Source organism: Scyliorhinus canicula, chromosome 18 (assembly GCF_902713615.1).
Source record: "Scyliorhinus canicula chromosome 18, sScyCan1.1, whole genome shotgun sequence".
Lineage (NCBI taxonomy): Eukaryota > Metazoa > Chordata > Chondrichthyes > Carcharhiniformes > Scyliorhinidae > Scyliorhinus > Scyliorhinus canicula.
This window is the reverse complement of record NC_052163.1, coordinates 70,653,397-70,672,571: the sequence shown is the minus strand read 5'-3', so window position 1 is coordinate 70,672,571 and position 19,175 is coordinate 70,653,397. Positions and strand designations below refer to the sequence as shown.

Below are 19,175 nucleotides of genomic sequence, written 5' to 3'. Positions count from 1 at the left end.
AACCCATGTATCCAACCTATACCCGTAACCCAACAACCCCCCCCCCCCCCCCCCCCCCCCCCCCCCCACCTTACTTTTTAGGACACTACGGGCAATTTAGCATGGCCAATCCACCTAACCCGCACATCTTTGGACTGTGGGAGGAAACCGGAGCACCCGGAGGAAACCCACGCACACACGGGGAGGACGTGCAGACTCCGCACAGACAGTGACCCAGCCGGGAATCGAACCTGGGACCCTGGAGCTGTGAAGCATTTATGCTAACCACCATGCTACCGTGCTGCCCCCCACAGGGCAGCTATATTTGTAAAGTAAGACGGGATTGAGGCTAGGGTAATTGCATGCTCCTCCTGTAGGATGTGGGTGGTGAGGGATACCACCGGTTTCCCTGCTGACTATACCTGCAGGAAGTGCACCCAACTCCAGCTCCTCAGAGACCGTGTTAGGGAACTGGAGCTGGAGCTGGAGTTGGATGAACTTCGGATCATCCGGGAGGCAGTGGGGGTTATAGAGAAGAGTTACAGGTAGGTAGCCACACCCAAGGTACTGGACAAGCGTAGCTGGGTTACAGTCAGGGGAAAGAAAATGAACAGGCAGACAGTGCAGGGATCCCTCGTGGCTGTTCCCCTTCAAAACAAGTATACCGTTTTGCTGTTGGGGGGATGACCTACCGGGGGAAGGCCCCAGCGGCCAGGTCTCTGGCACTGAATCTGGCTCTGGGGCTCAGAAGGGAAGGGGGGAGAATTGAAAAGCAATAGTAATAGGAGATTCAATGGTTAGGGGAATAGATAGGAGATTCTGTGGTTGCGAGCGAGACTCCCGGAAGGTATGTTGCCTCCCGGGTGCCAGGGCCAGGGATGTCTCGGATCGTGTCTTCAGGATCCTGAAGGAGGAGGGTGAGCAGCTAGAAGTTGTGGTGCACATTGGTACCAACGACATAGGTAGGAAAAGGGGTGTGGATGTAACAAACGAGTTCAGGGAGTTAGGCTGGAAGTTAAAAGCCAGGACAGACAGATTTGCCATCTCTGGTTTGTTGCCGGTGCCACGTGATAGCGAGGCTAGGAATGGGGAGAGAGTGCAGTTTGACACGTGGCTGCAGGAATGGTGCAGGAGGGATGGCTTCAGGTATTTGGATAATTGGAGCGCATTCTGGGGAAGGTGGGACCTGTACAAGCAGGACGGGTTGCATCCGAACCAGAGGGGCACCAATATCCTGGGAGGGAGGTTTTCTAGTACTCTTCGGGAGGGCTTAAGCTAATTTGGCAGGGGAATGGGAACCGGATTTGTAGTCCAACAACTAAGGAAGCTGATATTCAGGACGCCAAAGTGTGTAGTGACGCAGTGGGGAAGGTACCACTGACAAAGGAGAGTACTTGCAGGCAAGGAGATGGGTTGAAGTGTGTATTCTTCAACGCAAGAAGCATCAGGAATAAGGTGGGTGAACTTAAGGCATGGATCGGTACTTGGGACTACGATGTGGTGGCCATCACGGAATCTTGGATAGAAGAAGGGCAGAAATGGTTGTTGGAGGTCCCTGGTTATGGATGTTTCAACAAGATTGGGGGGATGGTAAAAGAGGTGGGAGGGTGGCATTGTTAATTAGAGATAGTATAACAGCTTCAGAAAGGCAGTTTGAGGATGATCTGCCTACTGAGGTAGTATGGGTTGAAGTCAGAAATAGAAAAGGAGCAGTCACCTTTTTGGTAGTTTTCTATAGGCCCCCAAATAGCAGCAGAGATGTGGAGGAACAGATTGGGAAACAGATTTTGGAAAGGTGCAGAAGTCACAGGGTAGTAGTCATGGGTGACTTCAACTTCCCAAACATTGAGTGGAAACTCTTTAGATCAAATAGTTTGGATGGGGTAGTGTTTGTGCAGTGTGTCCAGGAAGCTTTTCTAACACTGTATGTAGATTGTCTGACCAGAGGGGAGGCCATATTGGATTTGGTGCTTGGTAATGAACCAGGGCAGGTGACAGATTTGTTAGTGGGAGAGCATTTTGGAGGTAGTGACCACAATTCTGTGACTTTCACTTGAGTAATGGAGAGGGATAGGTGCGTGCAACAGGGCAAGGTTTACAATTTGCGGAAGGGTAAATACAGTGCTGTCAGACAAGAGTTGAAGTGCATAAGTTGGGAACATAGGCTGTCAGGGAAGGACACAAGTGAAATGTGGAACTTGTTCAAGGAACAGGTACTACATGTCTTTGATATGTATGTCCCTGTCAGGCAGGGAAGAGATGGTCAAGTGAGGGAACCATGGTTGACAAGAGAGGTTGAATGTCTTCTGAAGAGGAAGAAGGAGACTTATGTAAGGCTGAGGAAACAAGGTTCAGACAGGGCGCTGGAGGGATAAAAGATAGCCAGGAGGGTAGTGAAGAAAGGGATTAGGAGAGGTAAGAGAGGGCATGAAAAATATTTGGCGGGTAAGATCAAGGAAAACCCCAAGGCCTTTTACACATATGTGAGAAATATGAGAATGACTAGAGCGAGGGTAGGTCCGATCAAGGACAGTAGCGGGAGATTGTGTATTGAGTCTGAAGAGATAGGAGAGGTCTTGAACGTGTACTTTTCTTCAGTATTTACAAACGAGAGGGGCCATATTGTTGGAGAGGACAGTGTGAAACAGACTGGTAAGCTCGAGGAGATACTTGTTAGGAAGGAAGATGTGTTGGGCATTTTGAAAACTTGAGGATAGACAAGTTCCCCGGGCCTGACCGGATATATCCAAGGATTCTATGGGAAGCAAGAAATGAAATTGCAGAGCCGTTGGCAATGATCTTTTCGTCCTCACTATCAACATCGGTGGTACCAGGGGATTGGAGAGTGGAGAATGTCGTGCCCCTGTTCAAAAAAGGGAATAGGGATAACCCTGGGAATTACAGGCCAATTGGTCTTACTTCGGTGGTAGGCAAAGTAATGGAAAGGGAACTGAGGGACAGGATTTCTGAGCATCTGGAAAGACACTGCTTGATTAGGGATAGTCAGCACGGATTTGTGAGGGGTAGTTCTTGCCTTACAAGTCTTATTGAATTTTTTGAGGAGGTGACCAAGCACGTGGATGAAGGTAAAGCAGTGGATGTAGTGTACATGGATTTTAGTAAGGCATTTGATAAGGTTCCCCATGGTCGGCTTATGCAGAAAGTAAGGAGGTATGGGATAGTGGGAAATTTGGCCAATTGGACAACGAACTGGCTAACCAATAGAAGTCAGAGAGTGGTGGTGGATGGCAAATATTCAGCCTGGAGCCCAGTTACCAGTGGCGTACCGCATGGGTCAGTTCTGGGTCCTCTGCTGTTTGTGATTTTCATTAATGACTTGGATGAGGGAGTTGAAGGGTGGGTCAGTAAATTTGCCGACGATACGAAGATTGGTGGAGTTGTGGATAGTGAGGAGGGTTGTTGTCGGCTGCCAAGAGACATAGATAGGATGCAGAGCTGGGCTGAGAAGTGGCAGATGGAGTTTAACCCTGACAAGTGTGAGGTTGTCCATTTTGGAAGGACAAATATGAATGCGGAATACAGGGTTAACGGTAGGGTTCTTGGTAATGTAGAGAAGCAGAGAGATCTTGGGGTCTATGTTCATAGATCTTTGAAAGTTGCCACTCATTGGATAGAGCTGTGAAGAAGGTCTATGGTGTGCTAGCGTTCCTTAGCAGAGGGATTGAATTTAAGAGCCGTGAGATGATGATGCAGCTGTACAAAACCTTGGTAAGGCCACATTTGGAGTACTGTGTGCAGTTCTGGTCACCTCATTTTAGGAAGGATGTGGAAGCTTTGGAAAAGATGCAAAGGAGATTTACCAGGATGTTGCCTGGAATGGAGAGTTGGTCTTACGAGGAAAGGTTGAGGGTGCTAGGCCTCTTCTGATTAGAATGGAGAAGGATGAGGGGCGACTTGATAGAGCTTTATAAGATGATCAGGGGAATAGAGAATAGAGTAGACAGAGACTTTTTCCCCGGGTGGAACAAACCATTACAAGGGGACATAAATTTAAAGTGAATGATGGAAGATATAGGGGGGATGTCAGCGGTAGGTTCTTTACCCAGAGAGTAGTGGGGGCATGGAATGCACTGCCTGTGGAAGTAGTTGAGTCGGAAACATTAGGGACCTTCCAGCGGCTATTGGATAGGTACATGGATTATGGTAGAATAATGGAGTGTAGATTAATTTGTTCTTCAGGGCAGCACGGTAGCATTGTGGATAGCACAATTGCTTCACAGCTCCAGGGTCCCAGGTTTGATTCCGGCTTGCGTCACTGACTGTGCGGAGTCTGCACATCCTCCCCGTTTATGTGTGGGTTTCCTCTGGGTGCTCCGGTTTCCTCCCACAGTTCAAAGATGTGCAGGTTAGGTGGATTGGCCATGATAAATTGCCCTTGGTGTCCAAAATTGCCCTTAGTGTTGGGTGGGGTTACTGGGTTATGGGGATAGGGTGGAGGTGTTGACCTCGGGTAGGGTGCTCTTTCCAAGAGACGGTGCAGACTCGATGGGCCGAATAGCCTCCTTCTGCACTGTAAATTCTATGGATCTATGATTAATCTCGGACAAAGGTTCGGCACAACATCGTGGGCCTAAGGGCCTGTTCTGTGCAGTATTTTTCTATGTTCTATGTACTCTTTTGAAATAGGGCAGGGCAATTGATTGAGGTGACGGTGGGGGACCACTTTGGGACCAGTGACCATAGTTCTATTAATTTTAAAGTAGTTATGGAAAGGGACAAAACTGGTCCACAGGCAAAAGTTCTAAATTGGGATAAGGCAAATTCTGATGGAATTAAACAGGAGCTTGCAAGGGTTGATTGAATTAGCTTGTTTGAGGGCAAAGAGACCTGCGGAAAGTGGGAGGCCTTTAGAAGCGAAAAAACTGGAGTTCAGGGACTATCTGTTCCTGTTAGGGTGAAGGGAAAGTGTAGTAATCCACGGGAGGCAGGAGTTCCGTTACCACACCAATATTTATTTACAATAACGATATTACAGGAGCAGCTACAAACAGTGCTGCTAGCAGTCCAGTGAACTTAAGACTGCTCACAAAGTCTTCACCGGTGATTATATGGGCCCCCTCAATGAACTATCATTGAGGGAGCTCATACTCCATTTGGCCAACCAATAAAGCCAATTGGATTTCATTACAGAAATGCTGGCAGAAGTAGGGAACTTTGGTTGCCAAAACATATTGAGATTTTGGCCAGGAAAATTCATCATTTTTAGTGTGACAAGTAGGCTTACATTAACACCGCAATGAAGTTACTCTGAAAATCCCCTAGTCGCCACACTCTGGCGCCTGTTTGGGTCGACTGAGGGAGAATTCAGAATATCCAATTCACCTATAGGAATACCATTGGTATTCCTTTCAGGACTTTGTGGGAGGAAACTGGAGCACCCGGAGGAAACCCACTTGGACACTGGAAGTACGTGCAGACTCCGCACAGTGACCCAAGCCGGGAATCGAACCCGGGTCCCTGGTGCTGTGAAGCAACAGTGCTAACCATTGTGCTGCCATGCCGGTGGAGCATTAAGGAGGCATAGCTCAGGTACAAGCAGCTGGAATCAAGGGATTCCCTGTACGTATACAGAGGTTGTAGGAGTACACTCGAGAAGGAAATTAGGCGGGCAAAAAGGGGGCATGAGGTAGCTTTGGCTGAGAGGATTAAGGTGAATCCAAAGCGATTTTTTAAGTATATTAAAGGAAAAAGAATAACGAGTGAGAATAGAATCCCTCAAGGACCAACATGGACACATATGTGTGGAACTGCAGGAGATGGGCCAGGTTTTGAATGAATATTCCTCCTCTGTGTTTACCGTGGAGAAAGACATGAAGACTTGGGAACCTGGGAAGGTTAATTGGGGACAATTCGTATTACAGTAGAGAAAGTGATTGATGTATTAAAATGTATGAAGGTGGATAAATCTAATGGCCCTGACCAGGTATATCCAAGAACACTACGTGAGGCTAGAGACGTAATTACGGGAGGCCTGGCTGAGATATTTGCATCATCGCTAGCCACGGATGAGATACTGGATGGTAGCAAATGTTGTGCCCTTATTTAAGAAAAACCTGGGAATTATAGACCAGTGAGCCTAACGTCTATAGTGGGTAAGTTACTAGAGAGGATTCTGAGGGATAAGATATACAGCCATTTGGAAAGGCAGGGTTTGATTAGGCGTAGTGAGCACGGCTTTGTGCATGGGAGATCAAGCCGTACAAATTTGTTTGAGTTCGTTGATGAAGTTACCAGGAAGGTTGATGAGGGCAGGGCGGTAGATGTAGTCTTTCTGCCCTTCAGTAAAAGTCCACATGGTAGGCTGCTCTGGAACATGGATCTTAGGGAGTATCGTGGAACAGAGGCACCTTGGAGTTCAGATGCACGGTTCTCTGTAGGTGGAATCACAGGTAGAGTAGGGCAGTGAAGAAGGCTTTTGGCTTGCTCGCTTTCATCAATCAGGGCATTGAGTACGAAAGTTGGTAAGTTATGTTTCAGGTGTACAGGATGTTGACGAGGCTGCACCTGGAGTATTGTGTTCAGTTGTGGTCGCCTTGCAGTCGGAAAGATGTTATTAAACAGGAGAGAGTGCAGAAGAGATTTACAAGGATGTTCCCAGGACTCAAGGGACTGAGTTATAGGGAGTGATTGGACAGGCCAGGACTTTTTTCTTTGGAGTGTAGGAGACTGAGGGATGATCTTATAGAGGTGTATAAGATCATCAGAGGCATGGATAGGGTAAATGCACTCACCCAGGGTTGGGGAATTGAGAACTAGAGGGCATAGGTTTAAGTTAGGAGGGGAAAGAATTAATGGGAATCTGCGGAGCAACCTTTTTACACAGAGGATATGTATGTGGAATGAGCTACTGGAGGAAGTGGTTGAGGCAGGGACATTGACAACATTTTAAATGCATTTGGACAGATACATGGATAGGAAAGGTACAGGGAAGATGTTACCAATGATGGGTATGTCCAGAACCAAGGGTCACAATCTGAGGATTCAGGGTAAACATTTCAGACAGATAAGGAGACACTTCTTCACACAAAGAGTGGTGAGCCTGCGGAATTCATTACCACAGGAAGTAGTTGATGCTAAAACATTGAATATATTCAAGAGGCGCCTACATACAGCACTTGGGGAGAATGGGATCAAAGGTTATGAGGAGAAAGCAGGATTAGGCTATTGAGTTGGATGATCAGCCATGATCGTGATGAATGGCGGAGCAGGCTCGAAGGGCCAAAAGGCCTCCTCCTGCTCCTATCATCTATGTATCTATGTTATTGTGGGTTTTCATCCATAATGGATTAATTTGAAGCCCCAGCAAGATGGATGGTAAACAGTAAATCAGTGCATTTAGATCATGTGTCCCATTTGAATGCTGTCCAAACAACTTGAAAACTTTACTTGTACCCTGACAGCTGCTATTTTCCATTTAATCTTTATGGAAAACTTGAAGGAAGTGTTGCCACATCCTTATTTTTTTTCTTTCTTCTCCCTCTGATTCTACTACAACATTTACTCGAGCTCGTCCCCAGTGCCTTTTCTCCATACTGTTCAGACTCTCCGCACTGTTCACACTCTCAGCTGCTCAGCTGAGGGACTTTTCGTGTTGCCAGTGTGGTGACGGTAAGTTTAATGTTGTATTCGGGATTCCAGGAAAGCCAGTATGGTTTGTGCTTTTGTTTAATCAGTGATGAATCAGCCTGGCAAGACTGACAGCAGTACAAGCTCTCGGTGTCAGCACAGTGCATGCACTCTCTGCACTGAGTACAGCATATGTCATTGAACTTCACAAAATTGATGTTCACTGTTTCAGGAGTTTTAGAATGTCTCAGTACAAAAACAGGCTTCTTAGCTCCATCAAGTTATGCCAGTGTATTCTACACGAGTCAATCTCACTCTGGTGCTCCCTCCGACATTGCCTTTTAATAGTTGTCTTTTTCAAAATAGAATTTATTAACAATGTTTGTGGCAGAGAATTCTACATTTCAGCCAGCCTCTGTAAAGAGTTTATCTTTGCAATTCCGCCCTTCAATCCTTTTTGTAATCTTAAATTCATACTCTTGTTATTGTTTTATTAACTGGGAAAGTGAACAAAGAACATTACAGCGCAGTTCGGGCCCTTCGGCCCTCGATGTTGCGCCGACCTGTAGTCACAGAGCAGAATTTCTCAAACGTATTATTTCTGAGACCAGCCCTCTGTGTCATCAAAATTCCAAGGATTCCCTGAAACAAAAGATTTGTCCATAAGCAGCAATGAAAAGCTTGCAGCGTATCAGGTGAGGAACAGAGGTTAGAAGACCCACCACAGAAATATCGTGCTTAGGAAGGCAATCTTGGATGTTTAAATGCAAGTTATGTGGTTAGATCCATGCTCTGCTATTTTGTGTGATTTAGATGAGGGAGCTTTAAAGAGGGGATCTTTAAAAGCTAGAGATAGCTCCTTCTACAGTAAATTGTTGATGGTCTAAATGCTTTATTTTCCTGTTATACAATGCGTAGCAAAGGTCCTGTCCTGTGACCCTTCCAAATTGCAAGACAACCAGCACATGTGTAATATTCAAGAGCGTATGGTAATCTATGAATTGGTTAATCCAGTAGAACACCTCAAGAGAACAGTGTACCATCCTCCTCCTTTGGTGCAATACTAGTCTAAGCCATGTTTTGCTTCATAGATCCCAACAGTGCATCGAGTCAGCACCGATTCTCCAAAAGAGCCCTCCATCCATGCCCACTCCCCACCCTCTCCCAATAACCCTTTAACCTAGTATGCATCTTTGGACACTTGAGGAGCAATTTAGCACGGCCAATCCACCTAACCTACACATCTTTGGACTATGGGAGGAAACCGGAGCACCTGGAGGAAACCTGTGCAGAGATGGGGAGAATAACCAAAAACAGGTTCAAGAGGTGTACTTCCTCCGTATTGGTTACAAAGTACGTGAGGCATTTGTCAGATGCATATTTGTCACCACAGAATTACGCAGGGTGCTGTCCAGTCCTGGTTTTGAAGTTGACTGACTCTTTTTGTTGTATTGTGTCAGGTGCCGACATGCAACCATTGCCAAGTATTTTGGAGATGGGGTGCCAGCCTGTAATCGGGCATGTGACCACTGCAAGAACCCGGAGATTGTGATGAAACAGCTGGATTCTTTGCAGAGATTTGATATCAGCAAGGCCCAGGCATCTGCTGAAAAGCCAACAGCCCAGGGACCATTTGGATTCATCCATGATCTGTATGAGGGAGGAAGGAAGGGCTATGGCTTTGAGAGGTAGGTTTATTATGGTAAGATTAACCATCAATGTTTGCAAGTGGTAATGTATGCAAATGGTGGCAATTAGATCAAACATTGTTGGAAAACAGTAAGAAGTCTCACAACACCAGGTTGAAGTCCAACAGGTTTGTTTCAAATCACTAGCTTTCAGAGCACTGCTCCTTCCTCGGGTGAATGAAGAGGTATGTTCCAGAAACATATAGACAAAGTCAAAGATGGAAGACGATACTTTGAATGCGAGCATTTGCAGGTAATTAAGTTTTTACAGATCCAGAGAGAGGGGTAACCCCAGGTTAAAGAGGTGTGAATTGTCTCATACCAGGACAGTCGGTAGGATTTCGCAAGCCCATGCCAGATGGTGGGGGATGAATGTAATGCTACATAGAATGTACAATGCAGAAGGAGGCTATTTGGCCCATCGAGTCTGCACCGGCCCTTGGCAAGAGCACCCCACTCAAGCACACGCTTCCTTCACCCCATCCCTTTAACCCAGTAACCCCAGTTAACCTTTTTGGACAATAAGGGCAATTTAGCATGCCCAATCCACCTAACCCGCACATCTTTAGACTGTGGGAGGAAACTGGAGCACCCGGAGGAAACCCATGCACACACGGGGAGAACGTGCAGACGCCAAACAGACAGTGACCCAAGCTGGGAATCGAACCAAGGAGCTGTCAAGCAACTGTACTAACCGGTACTTGCCGGTGTAATATTGCATTCATTAACGCTTACCCGGAGATCAGAGGCTGAATGCCCTTGACTGCTGAAGTGTTCCCCGACTGGAAGGGAACATTCTTTCCTGGCGATTGTTGTGTCTGTCTATTCATCCGTTGTCGCAGCGTCTGCATGGTCTCGCCAATGTACCACGCTTCGGGACATCCTTTCCTGCAGCACATAAGGTAGACAACGTTGGCTGAGTCGTACGAGTATGTACCACGTACCTGGTGGGTGTTGTTCTCACGTGTAATGGTGATACCCACGTCGATGATCTGGCATGTCTTGCAGAGATTGCCATGGCAGGGTTGTGTGGTGTCGTGGTCGCTGTTCTGAAGGCTGGGTAATTTGCTGCAAACAATGGTTTGTTTGATGTTGCGCGGTTGATTGAAGTCGGGGAACACTTCCGCAGTCAAGGGCATTCAGCCTCTGATCTCCGGTTAAGCGTTCTCTTCAGGACACGCGACAACGCAAAATCGCCGAGCAGAACCGTGTAGCCAAGTTCCACACACGGCCTCAACTGGGACCTTGGATTCATGTCACATTACATTCACCCCCCACCATCTGGCCTGGGCTTGCGAAATCCAACCAAATGTCCTGATTTGAGACAATCCACACCTCTTTAACCTGGGGTAACCCCTCTCTCTGGATCTGTAAAACATAACGGGTTTAAAAACGGGTTTAAAAACATAACAAAACATACGGGGCAGCAGGGTAGCATGGTGGTTAGCATAAATGCTTCACAGCTCCAGGGTCCCAGGTTCGATTCCTGGCTGGGTCACTGTCTGTGTAGAGTCTGCACGTCCTCCCCCTGTGTGCGTGGGTTTCCTCCGGGTGCTCCGGTTTCCTCCCACAGTCCAAAGATGTGCGGGTTAGGTGGATTGGACATGCTAAATTGCCCGTAGTGTCCTAATAAAAAAGTACGGTTAGGGGGGGGTTGTTGGGTTACGGGTATAGGGTGGATACGTGGGTTTGAGTAGGGTGATCATGGCTCGGCACAACATTGAGGGCCGAAGGGCCTGTTCTGTGCTGTACTGTTCTATGTTCTATAAGTACCTGCAAATGCTCGCATTCAAAGTATTTTCTTGCATCTTTAGCTTGCATCCCACTCAACGGTTTATCAAATCCACTGACGGAACATATGGAAATAAAGTTAGGTTAAAGTTATTTTAAGACTTTTGAATTGTGTATGTTAATACTGCAGATCATGTGTACTTAACAGTCAGCATAGAATTACATTAACCAGTTAACAGCCGGTGTAATATTGCATTCATAAACGAACAGTGGGCATTACATTTACTAAGGTACACCCCTCTCGCAAGTATATAAAGAAACTCAACACGTTGCGGTGCTGTGATTTTAAATTGAAACACTCATTCAAGACATTAGTGTACAGGCTCATGGAAGAAACCGTTCACAATGTTTGAGATTCTGGTCAGTATTCAGTGACCATTACATTTAACCAAGTAACTGTGTGGACGAGGTCAGTTCATAGAACATGGAACATTACAGCGCAGTACGGGCCCTTCGGCCCTCGATGTTGTGCCGACCTGTGAAACCATCTGAAGCCTATCTGACCTACACTATTCCATTTTCATCCATATGTCTATCCAGTGACCACATAAATGCCCTTAAAGTTTCCGAGTCTACTACTGTTGCAGGAAGGGCGTTCCACACCCCTACTACTCTCTGAGTAAAGAAACTGCCTCTGACATCTGTCCTATATCTACCACCCCCCAATTTAAAGCTGTGTCCCCTCGTGTTTGTCATCCCCATCCGAGGAAAAAGACTCCCACTGTCCACCCTATCTAACCCTCTGACTATCTTATATGTCTCTATTAAGTCACCTCTCAGCCTTCTCCTCTCTAACGAAAACAACTTCAAGTCCCTGAGCCTTTCCTCGTAAGACCTTCTCTCCATACCAGGCAACATCCTAGTAAATCTCCTCTGAACCCTTTCCAAAGCTTCCACATCCATCCTATAATGTGGTGACCAGAACTGCACGCAGTACTTGAGGAGCGGCCGCACCAGAGTTATGTACAGCTGCAGCATGACCTCGTGGCTCCGAAACTCAATCCCCCTACTGATAAAGGCTAGCACACCATAAGCCTTCTTAACAACCCTATTAACCTGGGTGGCAACTTTCAAGGATTTATGCACCTGGATGCCGAGATTCCTCTGTTCATCTACACTACCAAGAATCTTGCCATTAGCCCAGTACTCTGCATTCCTGTTACTCCTTCCAAAGTGAACCACCTCACACTTTTCCGCATTAAACTCCACCTGCCACCTCTCAGCCCAGCTCTGCAGCTTATCTATGTCCCTCTGTAACCTATAACATCCTTCAGCACTATCCACAACTCCACCGACCTTCGTGTCATCTGCAAATTTACTAACCCATCCTTCTACACCCTCTTCCAGGTCATTTATAAAAATGACAAACAGCAGTGGCCCCAAAACAGATCCTTGCGGTACACCACTAGTAACTGAACTCCAGGATGAACATTTGCCATCAACCACCACCCTCTGTTTTCTTTCAGCTGGCCAATTACTGATCCAAACCGCTAAATCACCTTCAATCCCATACTTCCGTACTTTCTGCAATAGCCTGCCGTGGGGAACCTTATCAAATGCCTTACTGAAATCCATATACACCACATCAACCGCTTTACCCTGATCCACCTGTTTGGTCACCTTCTCAAAAAACTCAATAATGTTTGTGAGGCATGACCTACCTTTACAAAACCGTGTTGACTATCGCTAATCAACTTGTTCTTTTCAAGATGATTATACACCCTTTCTCTTATAACCTTTTCCAACATTTTACCCACAACCGAAGTAAGGCTCACAGGTCTATAATTACCAGGGTTGTCTCTAATCCCCTTCTTGAACAAGGGGACAACATTTGCTATCCTCCAGTCTTCCGGCACTGTTCCTGTCGACAAAGACGACATAAAGATCAAGGACAAAGGCTCTGTAATTTCCTCCCTGGCTTCCCAGAGAATCCTAGGATAAATCCCATCTGGCCCAGGGGACTTATCTATTTTTACACTTTCCAAAATTGCTAACACCTCCTCCTTGTGAACCTCAATCCAATCTAGCCTGGTCGACTGTACCTGAGTATTCTCCTTAACAACATTGTCTTTCTCCAGTGTAAACACTGACAAAAAATATCCATTTAACGCTTCCCCTATCTCCCCTGATTCCACACACAACTTTCCACTACTATCCTTGATTGGCCCTAATCTTACTCTAGTCATTCTTTTGTTCCTGATATACCTATAGAAAGCCTTAGGGTTTTCCTTGATCCTATCCGCCAACGACTTTTCATGTCCTCTCCTCGCTCTTCTTAACTCTCCCTTTAGGTCATTCCTGGCTAACTTGTAACTCTCAAGTGCCTTAACTGAGCCTTCATTACTCATCCTAACATAAGCCTTCTTCTTCCTCTTGACAAGTGCTTCAACTTCCTTAGTAAACCACGGTTCCCTTGCTCGACCACGTCCTCCCTGCCTGACAGGTACATACTTAACAAGGACACGCAGTAGCTGTTCCTTGAATAAGCTCCACATTTCGATTGTACCCATCCCCTGCAGTTTCCTTCCCCATCCTATACATCCTAAATCTTGCCGAATAGCATCACAATTGCCTTTCCCCCAGCTATAATTCTTGCCTTGCGGTATATACCTATCCCTGCCCATCGCTAAAGTAAACATAACTGAATAGTGATCACTATCACCGAAGTGCTCACCTACATCTAAATCTAACACCTGGCCGGGTTCATTACCCAGTACCAAATCCAATGTGGCCTCGCCCCTTGTTGGCCTGTCTACATACTGTGTCAGAAAACCCTCCTGCACACACTGCACAAAAACTGACCCATCTATAGTACTCGAACTATAGTATTTCCAGTCAAATTTGGAAAGTTAAAGTCCCCCATAACAACTACCCTGTTACTCTTGCTCCTGTCGAGAATCATCTTTGCAATCCTTTCCTCTCCATCTCTGGAACTATTCGGAGGTCTATAGACAACTCCCAACAGGGTGACCTCTCCTCTCCTGTTCCTAACCTCGGCCCATACTACCTCAGTAGACGAGTCCTCAAACGTCCTTTCTGCCGCCGTAATACTTTCCTTGATTAACAATGCCACACACACACACACACACACACCCACCCCCCTCTTTTACCATCTTCTCTGTTCTTACAGAAACATCTAAATCCTGGAACCTGCAAAAACCATTCCTGTCCCTGAAAATGAAAATCGCTTATTGTCACGAGTAGGCTTCAATGAAGTTACTGTGAAAAGCCCCTAGTCTCCACATTCCGGCGCCTGTCCGGGGAGGCTGGTACGGGAATCGAACCGTGCTGCTGGCCTGCTTGGTCTGCTTTATAAGCCAGCGATTTAGCCTTGTGAGCTAAACCAGCCCATGCTCTACCCATGTCTCCGAGATCGCCACAACATCGAAATCCCAGGTACCAACCCATGCTGCAAGCTCACCCACCTTATTCCGGATGCTCCTGGCGTTGAAGTAGACACTCTTCAAACCAGCATCTTGCTTGCCGGTGCCCTCTTTCAAACTTTTAACCCGATCCCTGACCTCACTACTCTCAACATCCTGTACACTGGGACTACAATTTAGGTTCCCATCCCCCTGCTGAATTAGTTTAAACCCCCCCAAAGAGCACTAGCAAATCTCCCCCCCAGGATATTGGTACCCCTCTGGTTTAGGTGAAGACCATCCTGTTTGTAGAGGTCCCACCTACCCCAGAATGAGCCCCAATTATCCAGGAAACCAAAACCCTCCCTCCTGCACCATCCCTGTAGCCACGTGTTCAACTCCTCTCTCTCCTTATTTCTCACTTCGCTAGCAGTGGCAGGCTTTCATCATTAGCTGATATACCGGGAGAACTGTGCGAACTGGTTTTCAGGCTAAAAGGACAAAAGCAATGGAGGTCAGATGTCTAGTATCTGTCTCATTCACAGGACCATAGAAAAGCTGCTGCATAGAAAGAGGCCATTCAGCCCATCCTATCTGTACTGGCTGTAAAAAAAACTAGCTGTCTATTCTAATCCTACCCTCCAGCACCTGGTCTGTAGCCTTGCAGGTTCTGATCCAGGTACCTTTTAAGTGAATTTAGGGTTTCTGCCTCAACCACCAATCTGGGCAGTAAATTCCAGAAGTCTACCACCCTCCGGGAATTTTTTTTCCTAATAACCCGCCTTAAATCTAAAAGAATTTAATTCAAGAGTTGATGTGAAACAGAAAAACATTTACAGTCTCATAGTCTAAAGATGTACTGGTTAGGTGGATTGGCCCAGGGATGTGCAGGTTAGGTGAGGTTATGGAGATAGGGTGGGGGAGTGGGCCTAGATAAGGTGTTTTTTCAGAGAAATGTTGCAGACTTGATGGGCCGAATGGCCTCCTTCTACACTGTAGGGATTCTATAGTTTGGAAGTGATGGTATTGGTCAGTAATGAAATTGTTGCAAGTCCCAGTTTCATTACAGTTATATCTGACCTTTCTAATGTACAGCCTGACAACTCCACACAGACAGTCGGAATCAAACCAAGATCCCTGGCGCTGTGAGACAGCAGTGTTAACCACTGAGCCACTGTGCAGCCCGTGTTTAAGGAAAAATCTTTGGTGAATGATTTGAGTCACCGTGCAGGATTTTGACAGCAAGGTGAAAACTTGCAAAAGAGAGACCAAAGTATCTCAGGAAATGGTGATTATAAGTGACACCAAACTTGACTTTTAAAAGCTTGAATGTTATCGGAGGGTGAAAAGAGCGAGTTCCACCATATCAAATGAATCTAAATGTTGATCACTATTAGCAGAGCTCATTGGCCTGGCTTTGAAGATAGGCTATGGAATTCTGTGAGTTGTAACCTTGTGTGAAATGGTCTGTTACAAATTGTTGGACACTGGGCTATTTGCTATTTGACTGTATACTCACTTTCAGACATGACAACGAAGACAGTGACAATGAATCGAATGATGACAGTGAATTCAGAAAGAAGGAATGGAATTCATTTTTTCGGAAACAAATGAAGCTGCGGAAGGTAATGTTGATGCAGGAATGAACTGATTTATAACCATATGACCAGTTTGGTAGATGTTGTGAGCAAAAAATTTAGTTTGTGTTACATGGGGCTGGGTAAGCATTAAATGCTTCTGTTTTCTACCTGAACAGTCTGGCTGTTTTGTGAGACTGAGGAGGTGTAGAAACAGATGCATAATACCCAGTCTCCGTAACAAGCCATATCTCATCTCTTGGCTGAAAAGGAGTAGAAACTCAATGGGGGCAGGTGAGTGGAAAGTGGTGCGATCAGACTCTCTACTTCCTGTACCTCTTAATCTCTCACTCTATTTCCCATAGAATGGAGAGCCTGCAAAGGATAATTTTGTACCACCCGGTGAGTATATTTAACATTTTACTTCTCTGAAACCCAGCAGTGTAACTTACATTCTCAGTTTAAACAAAGTATAGGAGCCTTGCACACCATGTTTGATGGTCCCATCATCAGTGTCTTGATACTACTAGTACAAAGACTGTAACTAGGAATTGTCACATCTATTTTCTGATATAATGTGACCATGGAACAAAGCTTCTGGACTCTTGAGTTAAACTTGGAGAAGTTTGTTCTCTGTTGCAAAGAGTTTACAGCTCAGAAACCCAACTATGTCAATGTTTGTGCTCAACATCAGCCTCCTCTCATCCCATGTCATTTAACCCTATTCAGCATAAGCTATTATTTTCTTCCCATTAATATGTTCTATGCTGTTCATCTCATCTACCTGATGTGTTCAGATACCATTACTACAGGAAGGAATTTTGATCCACTTTTCACCCATTCTCAGCATAAATTACATTCATGAAATTATACAGCACAACAAGACACCATTTGGCCTGTTGTGCTTATTCTGGCTCTTTGAAAAAGCTCTCTAATTAGTCCCGCTTCCTGCCCTCCCCCCATAGCCGTGTAAATTTTTCCCTTTCAAGTGTCTATCCATTTTACCTTTTGAACCTCACTAATGAAACAATTTGTCTTTTCTTTCTATCAAAATCGTTCAGAATTTTGAACATCTCAAATACATCTGGCACTAACTTCGGCTCTGAGAACAAGCCTGCCCTTTCTCATTTCTCCAGGTACTTAGTCCGATTCACATAAATCTCCTCTGCACCCTCTCTGAAGCCGAGTGATGGACATCAAAACTCTCTCTACATTGCCCCCTTAGCAAATGCAGAACTCCACTCCAAGCAGTTTCATGTCCAGTATTGTGGGGGGGTAGATTCAGAATAAAGCTCACTCAAAAATTCCCCACCAAGTACTGCTACCTCGGGTATAACAGCTCTGTCAAAGGAAACTCCTAGTGCACCAGAGTGACATTTTCAATGCAAGCTGTCCTGTAGTATCTCTGAGGCTCAATATTAAATTGAGAGATTCTCCATGGTGGATTTGGAAATGTTGACAAAAGATTGGACATTGCCCCAAACTTTGCCAATTTTGCTGTAAATGTTTGTGCAGTTTTGTAACCACGTGACTTGTACATCCATGTTCTGATGCCGAGTTCAAGGACAGGAGCCCAACAAGGCAAGGAGAGGTGCTTGATCTAGTTCTAAGAGGTTAAGAGAGATATGAACATACAAAATAGAAGTGACGTAGGCCATGTGGCCACTCAAGCCTGCTTCATCATTCACGAACAACCAGTTTAAGATTATCAATTGGGCTTGCACATACGCTTGTGAGAAGCGTATATTCATACACAGGGCCCTGTCCTTTGCAAACAAAAAAGTACGTGCCTTTTTCAATTAAACAAAATCTTGGGGTTAACTATTCCCTGGTGCATTCTCATCAAATCAGAGTTGACTAACCTGGTTTGAATATACACAAAAGCTTGGAGGATAGGCATTTGCCTGGCACATTCTCCATGGCAAAACCTCTATCAGTTAGTCCATGTGCCAACAAATCACCACTCTTTGCAAGTTGCAGTACAAGTTGTTGTTCCCTTTGCAATTTGGTATTCTTGTTCTGACGAGTGCAAGATGAAAAGCTTCAATAGCATGTCTCTTTTTTCAGCAATACCCAAGTTCTGTGTTACCAAGCGGCTATTTATATTTGTTTCTATATTTTATCTCTTGCTGCTCAGAGCCAGGAAAGGCAGGCCTGTTAATAGCCTGCAAAGTGCACTGCTCATCAATTCATCCAACTGTAAATTAACCACTGCCCCTGAGACAACATTCAACACGTTAGCATCTTAAAAATCTGTTGTCTCATTTAGATGGTTGGACTATTCTTTAAGGTTCCTTTTCCAATCTTTTCCCAACTAATAGCTCCCTTTTTCCAATCATCTTTGTGGAAAACGGATCAAAGGATCAAAAATGTGACATTAAGATGGAGGCAAGGAAGGAGAGTAAATGGATAATTGTTTCAGAGAACTGACACAGACACGATAGTCTGAACTCCCAGATCTATGATGGTGTGTCAGGAGCTCAGTGCTCTGTCAGCTGAAGGACAGTGCAAATGTGGAAGTTAATATTATCCTGTGTCCACTTTCTTTTAAGATCCTGACTGCCCCCTCCGAGATGCAGCCAATCGGAAAATACCAAAGCTGTCAGTCAAGGTAATGAGTAGCTTTACAGTAAATACCCTTTTAAGGGATTAAATACATTGGGATAGTAATTGAACTGCCATGTATTAACAAATATTATATTAATTAATTTTTGAGGCACGATATATATCCAGAATGTATGGTAGGAATTAGCTTATCGGCTGTTTAAACCAGCAAGTGTGTTCTCCCCTTGTCTGCGTGGGTTTCCTCTGAATGCTTCAGTTTCCTCCCACAAGTCCCAAAAGACGTGCTACTAGGTGAATTGGACATTCTGAATTCTACCTCAGCGGACCCGAACTGTCAGGCAGGGAGGAAGTTGTCGAGCATGGGAACCGTGGTTTACTAAGGAAGTTGAAGCACTTGTCAAGAGGAAGAAGAAGGCTTATGTTAGGATGAGACATGAAGGCTCAGTTAGGGCACTTGAGAGTTACAAGTTAGCCAGGAAGGACCTAAAGGGAGAGTTAAGAAGAGCGAGGAGAGGACATGAAAGTCGTTGGCAGATAGGATCAAGGAAAACCCTAAGGCTTTCTATAGGTATATCAGGAACAAAAGAATGACTAGAGTAAGATTAGGGCCAATCAAGGATAGTAGT

At 45.4% G+C, this 19,175-nt stretch overlaps 1 protein-coding gene across 12 annotated transcripts in view; it reads left to right on the top strand.

Annotated features, from left to right (window-relative positions):
• The window catches only part of recql5 (RecQ helicase-like 5), a 197,391-nt gene that overhangs the window by 90,165 nt on the left and 88,051 nt on the right, over positions 1–19,175 (top strand). For 2 of the 12 annotated variants that reach the window (XM_038777714.1, XM_038777713.1), the window contains exons 8-11: positions 9,027–9,254; positions 15,933–16,032; positions 16,350–16,386; positions 18,537–18,598. In XM_038777714.1, the coding sequence (XP_038633642.1) occupies positions 9,027–9,254; positions 15,933–16,032; positions 16,350–16,386; positions 18,537–18,598 (427 nt within the window). Of the gene's footprint in view, positions 1–9,026; positions 9,255–15,932; positions 16,033–16,163; positions 18,602–19,175 lie in introns of those variants that run through there. The other 10 variants (XR_005458019.1, XR_005458017.1, XR_005458016.1 and 7 more) reach the window with 10 other exon arrangements.